We start from the raw sequence: 8,949 nt of genomic DNA, 5'->3' as shown, positions 1-8,949 counted from the left end.
GGATGTGCACTTTCTTTAACTTGTGATGTGATTTTATATGCAGGAGCATCAGGTAGTTGACATTCTTGGTGCTTTTATGGGATGGATACAAAAAAAGCTCATTTGACATACTTGTGTTGTTTTGGGTTTTTTATTTATTAAATATGTAAAAAGCAAGTTATTCACAAATAAAATGCAAAACATGCAACACATTTTTGGGGGGGAATGCATAATGAGTGGGACAAAAAACATTTACTATTCATTAATTATTGACAGTACATGTTTACATTCCTTTTCATTTACACAATAATATATGACTAAAAGCTTATGGTGCACGGCCCTGTTCAACATTAGTTAATGCAATATTAAGCGAATACACTGTCATTACTGGAATATGTTAAATTACTCAGTGAACCGACTCGTCCTGTGGTAAAAGAACAACTTTTGAAATCTGAACGGGCCACAAGCCGCATCTGTTGCTCTGAATTTGTAACGCTGCCTCCCAATAAGACTCGTCCCCCAGAATGTCCTCTGTAGGCATGACGACGGGCGCCAAACCTCACTGTCCGCTATCAAAAACGCGCGGTTGAAAAGAAAATCGGACATTTTGAATTAGTCAAACAGTCAAATGCTGGAATCATACATTTATTCACAAATCGTGTTCTGTAGTGTCGTCCTTCACAAGGACAGTACAGAACCTTGCGCTATTTCTAAGGCTTAAGAAGAACAATAATAATAATAAATATGGTGAGGGTCTGTGGACAGATTGTCCAGTACGGAGTCAAATGTCAGTGCAATGTATGGAAGGAGATTAAATAAGAGCTACTACGAGCCCTTTCAGGGCTTTTCTTATTGCATTCTGGTGAATAATATTGTTGATATGCAAAATAAAATTAAACTGAACTAAAAACAAACCAAAAAAAGGATCCAGGAAAGGTAACACTTGCACTGACGGGTACATTTACCCGTCTGAACTTCAGCATTTCGTCACATCGACTGCAGCTTTTGAACGGACCGACGCGCCTTCGGGAACGGCCGCGACGGTCCGAGCTCGTCTGCCGCAGCAGCAGTTTCACCAAAAGTCACAAAAGACATCAAACAGTGAGCGGAGGGATACAAAAAAAACCAACCAAAAACGTGACGGTGCGTCTATTCAAGAGTTTTGCTTCGTGTGCTCAGTCTCGGAGAGGAACGAAAACAACGAACCACGGGGGTGGGGTAAGATTAAAATCCTCTGACGGTTCTCACGTGTTCGAAAATGGAGTCAAAGCCGTCAGTACTCGTCCTGCTCCTCCTGCTGGTCGTCTCCTCCCTCCTCCTGGATCTGCTGCTCCGCCTCCTCCCCGTTACCCTCCGCCAGCTCCGCTCCTTCCTGAGCATCAGAGACAGAAAAACGGGGCGTGAACACCTCCGAAGAACCGCACCCAAGACATAAACGGAGGTCTTTCTCTGGAGGCAGCAGGCCCAACCGGACAAACGGTTCCGGACCGACCTGCTCGTCGGAGGCGTAGAGGATCTCCATTAGCCGGTCCACGAACGGCGCGTTTTCTTCGCTCTGTTCTTGGCACAGCAGCTCCACCTCCCGCAGCTTGCTGAAGTAGTAGTCCCGCTCCTTCTCCACGCCCTCCAGAGCCGACTTTAACGTGTTCACCTGCGCACGGAACACACAGTAAACCTCACGGCGGCCCGGCGAATGCAAACGACCTATTAACGAGGAGCCGCTCCGAGTCCATTAGCACACAATGCTACGTTTATTAGCTCGCAGACAGATGCTGGTTGATGTTGGGTGAACAAAAGACTCGTTCAATCCGTTCTAATATATTCGGAGCCACGAGTGCGGGTCGAGCCGCATTAGCGGGAATCTTAATTTGCCTTTGCTCCCGCTGGAAGCGACTCCAGCAGCAGCCTATATCTGCGTGCGCTCGACCTCGATTCCACAACATTCTTTCGCGGCTCTGTCATCCCGCGCGGACGCGACGTGCGAGCGGGCTCCGAGGCTTGGCCTAATTTCCAATCTGATACAGGTTCTGGTTCCTCAGAAGGCTCGCTCTTCTTCTGTGGTGGTGCCGGTGCGCTGGGCTGCTCCCTATCCCACAGACAAACACTATATTTATATTACTATAGCTGTATTACTATAGTACTATTTACTATAGCTGCTATAACACTATATTTACACTCCGGTTCTGTTCGGTTGAGGAAACAGTTTAATGGAGACTTCTCGCCTGACTGTTGCGCACTGTGGTTTGGGACCGGTGTCTGAGGTTTGACCGCTATGAAATGTGGGAGATTAACGGGCTTTATGACGAGCCTCGGCGGTCCAAACCTCCGTCACATGACTGCATGTCGGCGCTCCTGTTTAATGAGGACAATCAGGAAAATATCCATCTTCCTGTTACCTGGTCGGTGAGCTGTGTGACCTGTGCTTCCAGCTCCTTCTCTCCTTTGGCAGGAGTCGATGGGATGGGGATCTTTTTGGCCGATGAGGGTCTGGACGTGGGGGTGGAGGACTTGGGGGTTGTAGCCGCCGACCTGGAAGCTCCTGTAGCAGCACAAGGGTTTGTTACCCCGGGGTAAAGGGACGGTAGGACCTGATGGTGCCCCGGGGGTGGGGGAGAGGTTACCTGCTGTGGGGGAGCTGGCGGCGTGGTGGGACTTCTTCGGCAGGTTGAAGATCTGCTCGCCGGGATCGGGAGGGGGGATGGCGTCCTGGCCCTGTCTGGCCGCCACGGGGTCGTACTCTTTACCGTCGTAGTTTGCGTCAAAGAACTTCTTGAACCACTGGATGAAGTCGAGGTTGTCCTGGAATCTGCCTTTGACCAGTTTCTCGACAGGAATGATCTGAACTCACAGAATAAACAGAAGTGATAGAAGCCCCCCTGCAGCGGGGGGGGGGGGGGGGGGGGGGCAGGCCCGGCAGACCCACCTTGTCCACATTCATCCGTTTGAAGGAGGCCTGGAGCAGTTTGAAGTTGTGAAAGTACTCGTGCTCCAGCTTGGCTTGAAACTTGACCTTTTTAAGACTGATGCAGCCGGGGAACAGAAGATCCATGAACTGGCAGTAGGCAGCTCCTGCGGAGGCACGGAACCAGACAGTAGAGAGGCGGAACCAGGAACACAAGCAAAGGGAAACTACCGCAACCCGCTGTGGGATTTAACATTTTAAAAAAACATCCAAAAAGAGTTCATTAAGAAGTCAATCTAAATAAACAGCCTTAACAAATAATGAGGACGTGTGTGTGTGTGTGTGTGTGTGTTGTTCCGGTGGGCAGAGTAATTGAAATTGGATTACTTGGGCGTGCGAGGCTTGGTGTTTATTTATAGACGGTTCTGGGCCACCGAGGTGAGCCAGCTTCCCTAGGTTAGGTTTACACGGATTTATTTCCGCCCAGTTGCTCCCGTGCTGGGGGGAGAACGTCTCCTGGCCTGTGCTCACCTGAAGAGAGCTGCTCCACCTTCGTGTAGTTCAGGCAGAGGATGTCGTTGACCCAGGCAGTGATGTCATGCCTGCTCATGGTCTCCTGGGTTATTGAGGTAGAGTAAACGTTGACCGCCATCCCCCAGCTGGAAAACAGAGCGCAGCCATGAGGGAGAGGTGCTTTTCACCCAATACACCACACACCGATGTTTGAAGCTGACGTGAGGTTCTGATGACACCTGAGGTGAGCAGGACCGCCTCGGGTTCCCCCCATATTTGCTTTTTGCAATCAACAAGAAAAGGGAACCTTTTCGTGCCTCCGTTTACTTCAGGATTAATGTCAAAATCCAGTAATTACAACTCTATAAGCGTACGAGGAGTTTTGACAAATGGAACCTAAAGCGAGCACCATCAACAAAGCCCATGTTTCTTTAAAAATATGTGGAAGAAGAAAAGACTTCAAGGCAAACTGTGAGTGTAAAAAGCCCAATTGAAGCCAGTGTGAACAAGTTAACTCCGCGTTAGTCGACGTTTGAAAGCACACAAGAGGACGATTGTCTCCATAAAGTGCAGCGCTGCTTTTAGATCATATATACGTAGATCCATACGTCTCCTGTTAGACTGATTAGGCCACAGATATTACCATCTTTTTGTAGCACAGCATTCTTCCCCTCCACTATAATGAGACCCAAATGCCTTCTTTGGATGTTTAAGAATTGTTTCAATCCTAATTTAAATTACAGGGTCACAGTATTACATCATTTCGGAGGATTCAGCAACAGATGAGACACAAAATGTCTCGGGATTTGGAGCAAAACTCCCCCATCTTTGATCCCTAATCTGCGGGTGAATCCTTCGCACAACGCGGTGGTCGCATGAATCAGCCGCCTCAGCATCTAAGACGCACGCCGAACACGCACGTCTTGTGTCCGGGTCGTGCCAGCGTGTCCCCTTTTGCAGCCAGATGATAACACGTAGAATTAAGCAGCTAAATCCATCCATTCCTGCGTGACCGTTTCAGATTAGCGACTGGCTGGCAGGTCAGATGCACGGCCACGCATGCCCTAAAAACACGCACGTCGCCGTCGCCACCGTCACGATGCTGCTCGGAACAATAAAGTTCCCCCGTCGCAGAGCTGCAGGGGCAGAACACAGCCTCGGATAACCCGATTCCCTGGGAAGGACGAGCAGGAAACTGGGCCAGCCGAGTCCCTATCAACAAAGCGGATGTGGGAGCTGTTAGCATGCTTTGTTAGCCGGCCGGGGGTAGCCATCCTGCCGGGGCTGGGTGGATGCCCCCTTTGGTGGGGGGAATTAGCCCTGTTTTGTAACCCGTGAGGTGAAAACACCCCCCCCTCACACAGCTTTGGTTTCATGTGGTTTTGGTGTCATGTCAGCGGAGGCGGCTGTCTGCGTTCTCCTGTCACGTTCCGAGCGGATCCCTCCTCGATCATCCCGACCGAGGCTGCGACCGCCCGCAGCCGCTCGTAACGCGGCCCTGCTGATGACATATGCCGGCGGGAGAAGCTCTGGAGCTAACTTTAGCGATGTGCGACACGGTGTCGGACGCACACGGAGCTGACATGACAGGAGGAGGCTGGGCGACAGCGCGCAGACAGCGGGTGGCTGCGCTGCGCAAGCCGCGCACGACGCGGAGGAGGACCGGGGCGAACCGGGGAGGACCGGGGCGAACCGGGGAGGACCGGGGCGAACATGCAGCAGCGTCTGCGCCACTCGCCCCCTTTTATGCGCTTCCCACCCGACATGAAATCACCACGTTTCGCGGATTTACCTGTAGGCGCGCTCTTGTCGCACTGTATTTTTCCTGTAAGGAATGATGTTGGATCCGCTCTCCGGGACGATGTCGTTGTTATTCTCTCCATTTGGGGAAAGGGCTTGGGTGGGACCGGGCATTTGGGTCTCGCAAGTGTGGAACAGATAGTCTGTCCTCTCTCTGGCCGGGGGAAAGAAAAAGAAAAGGAACGATGCTAAGAAAGCGGCGCACCTCCGGGGCTTCTTCCCTCTGTCTGCTTATTCTTCACAAATCTCTGCCGCGGTGACGTCACCGGGGCCTGGGTCATGTGACCGCCGGGGCTGGCTGGCTGGGTTATTTCAGCCCAGCAAATGACACCAATCAGACCGGGGAGGGGGGGAAAAAGCCACCATCGATCGTCAAATCTGGCTTTTGTTTTGCAGAAGTTGTCCCAGGGATGAAATGAATCAAGGGTTCGGAGCAGAAACCGGGTTGGATTTAAGGAGAAAGGCAGCCAACGCTGGTTCAGCCGGACATGAACTGATGCTGCGTTCTTGGCTGCAGACTGAGAGATGTTGTAGGAAAGCAGACGGAGATAAATGCTAACGAACGCCACGAGACGAGAACTACTAACCACAAAACTCACAACAACATGACGAATCACTTTCTGCTCACATCTAGAAATTTACTGGTTCGAGTCCTGGAAACTGATGAGAAACATTTTTTTCGGTAGATTTACTGGGACGGCAAATGCAGTCAGACAAACCGGTAATTAAGTGTCTTCTTTAAAATAAATCAAACTCATTCATTTCTCTATAGGGGGGATTTTGTTTGTTTGCTTGAAGTCGTTAAATGGCGTTAAATGATAAGATGATTGGCCCAATCAACAGCGACCAACAGTTCATCTCTGACAAACTGGAACCAGTAAATGTTGCAGTGTGAAATAAGCTGGGGACCAAATTCAGGGTTGCTAGGACAACACAAGTCTGCACAACAGAACCTTGAATCATCAGCAGATTTCCCAAAATAAACCCCTGCTTTGCTGAATGAAACTGGCAGACTAATATTCCATTTACCTTGGCCTCAAACCAGACCAGTTCACCCAGTTCTGAAGTAAACCCGTTCCCAGGGGACTAATCTGCACGGCTGGGCGGAAACGGGTCCGATACGTGTCAATACCAGATTAAAGCGCGGCAGTTATGGTGCTGCCTTCCATTTCCCACCTGAACACAAATGTTGGCAGAACTTTATGGGTCAATACATTCATGGAACCCACGCCACTGTCCAAAGGTCTGCCCCCTTTTTAAAGGGATGGCCTTTTGAACTTCTTTGTGCAGAGGTTTGGTTTGCTTTTTTAGGGGGGGAGGGGGGTCATAACGGGTCTTCTTGGTAGGAGGAGACATGTCCCAATGTCCTGCCTTGATTTTTAGCCCTGATCATTTGCAGCCACACTGGGAGGTTATTATTTTCATCATCACAAATGAGCCAATGATGTCAAGCATCGCCTTTAAATGGCTGAGCTATGGACACTATGAATATCTACAGGAAGACATGCAACACTTGATAAACGCTAAAAGCTACGGAAATGCTAGCGGCCCTGACAGACCGGAAAGTGACATTCAACGGCCAGAAAATCCTAATCTTGACCTCCAGAGGACGCAGGAAGACGGGGAACATACGTTCATATGGAGCAAATGTCACTCAGCTGTCTCCTGGTTGTCACTTCCCAGTCTGAAAGGCCGTCTTGTGTAGCCAAACATTGTGTGCTGGGTATTATTTGAAGCTAGCAACACCCATTTAGTAGCGATCCCATGAGGGAACTGCCGGCTTCATTTCATCCTCTCTGTTTGATCCCACCACAGACCGTCACCCCAAATATCTGCCGGGCGGAGCTCAGAGACACACGTCACGTGTGTTCCCCACCTTTGTGGCGTCAACACTCCCCACCACCGTCCCTTCAGCCTTTGTCTCTGCTGTTATCAGATGGGGTTCGGCTCTGTGCTGCTGCACACCTGGAGGAAATTTGGGGTAAAAGCCTTTATCACATGATGTGATAAAGCACAGTTTGGCTGCCAGATAAACAACTGTTAAGATCAGGACTGAGGCGTCTAGACACTAGTATGGATATGTTTAAGACCAGAGAAGGTATTGCGCGTAGATACCCAGCCCCACGCATGAATGAGCGTGCACGTTGTGTAGATTATGAGGAGAAACACACGCGCTCGCTACAGTTGTGCTTACACTTCACCAGCTGAGGACGCTCCTCCTTGGCACTCTCGCCAAATGGCTGGCATTCAAACACAATGTTCAATATCAACTGTTAGTAAAGTGCGGTTAGCCGACACATTCGATAAAAGAAGGCGGAATAAACCCGAACCGCATCGTCACACAAATGTCACATTTTGGTTTTGCAAAGGCAGCAAAAAGCAGCAGCAAGTGGGCTCCGATGCACCGATCCACCTCTGTCACGTGTCCAGCTCCGCTCTTTTGGCCACCTCCCGCCTTGGGACGATAAGAGGACGCGGCTCGAGGATCTGGTCCTGTTCCTGGGTTGATAAGCGAACCAAAATCATCGGAGGACCCTCCGTATCTGAACCCAACACGCGTGCTGGTGAGGTCCAGGTCCATCAGAAACCGCAGTGATTTCACTGTCGTCTGAATAATGCCTCACATTCACAGCGCAACTGGATTTCTTTGAGGTTAACATGACTCAAAGATCTCTTTGGATCACTTCCTAGACTCCATTAAAGGTTAAAAACCCTTCAACTCAGGCACCACGACTAGTCACATGCACTATGTGGAGTCTGTTGCTAATGCATTTTAGAATATAAAGAGTATTTGCTTGTAACAGCTGCAGTGTTTACAGGTCTGTGACCCGAGGAACGTCCTGCTGGGACAGCTTGGAGAGGATGCAGCAAAGGGCGAACCACTGGAATGTTGTGCGTGAGCTCATTCCACGAGGGAGCGACGTGGTTGCATGCACGCGTCGCCACCCTCCCGTAGATAGGAGCGTGCACGATGGGGGACAGCTCCATGTGCAACACCCTGTCCTGCACATTCAAGAGTCCGTGCAAGTCAGCAGCCGGGCAGCTGCTAGCTGCAGGAGATGAAGCTAACTCAGCGCCCGACACGGAAAGTGACTGTTAGAGCAGTCAAACCACGCTTGAGCAAACAAAGAGGGTTTTATTTCCTCTTCCGGGCCACATGTTACTTACAGCGACCATAGTGCACGTTAGTCGGCGAACCGCAAAGAGCCACGAAGCTAATTTTCTTCCTTGCAGCACTTTTTGAACAGTGACAGCAGACATATGCTCCGACTCTGTACCGACCACCGACACGCACGTCAACGCATCCCGGTATTTAGGAGAGATCCTCTCAAATCGATTTACAAATGATAATTATCGAACAATGGAAACGTCACTCACCGCTGAACTCCGACCAAAGGTGTAAAAATCTCCTTTTTTTCCGTCTGAGTCACCCCACCCTCCAACCTTTGACGCCCACTTTACAAAAGGCGGAAGTCGACACGTGATTGGACGAGGCGTCATCGGTCTGGCCGCTGATTGGTCGGCGGCTGACTCCTCGCCCGGCTTCGGGCCAATCACGACGGGATGCGTTGATCTTCGGGAGCTCCTCACAGCTTTTATCCGTCTTTTCGCTTTCATTTGAATTTTCTACCGGAGAAAAAAATGATGTAAGCGTGGAAAGCGGCAGTTAAAATAAGCACTACGAATAAAAAAAGATGCGCTGTAAAAAATACACATACATTTTTTTGCAAAAATCACGATCCAAACATTGCCTA

General features: G+C 50.1%; 1 protein-coding gene across 2 annotated transcripts; it reads right to left on the bottom strand.

The window, feature by feature from the left end:
• Positions 1-111: 111 nt before the first annotated feature.
• Positions 112-8,691, bottom strand: mapre2 (microtubule-associated protein, RP/EB family, member 2). Of its 2 annotated transcripts, none has more exons than XM_011616099.2 (7): positions 8,573-8,691; positions 3,413-3,540; positions 2,903-3,048; positions 2,601-2,817; positions 2,376-2,518; positions 1,472-1,630; positions 112-1,351 (listed from the first exon to the last, which is right to left on the bottom strand). In XM_011616099.2, the coding sequence occupies exons 2-7, from the start codon at positions 3,531-3,533 to the stop codon at positions 1,253-1,255; spliced, it is 885 nt and encodes a 294-aa protein (XP_011614401.1). In that variant the 5' UTR covers positions 3,534-3,540; positions 8,573-8,691; the 3' UTR covers positions 112-1,252. The 2 variants fall into 2 exon arrangements, with proteins under 2 accessions (XP_011614401.1, XP_011614400.1); XM_011616098.2 differs by lacking the exon at positions 8,573-8,691 and adding an exon at positions 5,187-5,475.
• Positions 8,692-8,949: the final 258 nt, after the last annotated feature.

The sequence above is a fragment of the Takifugu rubripes genome, chromosome 22 (genome assembly GCF_901000725.2).
Source record: "Takifugu rubripes chromosome 22, fTakRub1.2, whole genome shotgun sequence".
Classification (NCBI taxonomy): Eukaryota; Metazoa; Chordata; class Actinopteri; order Tetraodontiformes; family Tetraodontidae; genus Takifugu; species Takifugu rubripes.
The sequence above is the reverse complement of the archived record's forward strand: the minus strand, read 5'-3'. Positions and strand labels throughout refer to the sequence as shown.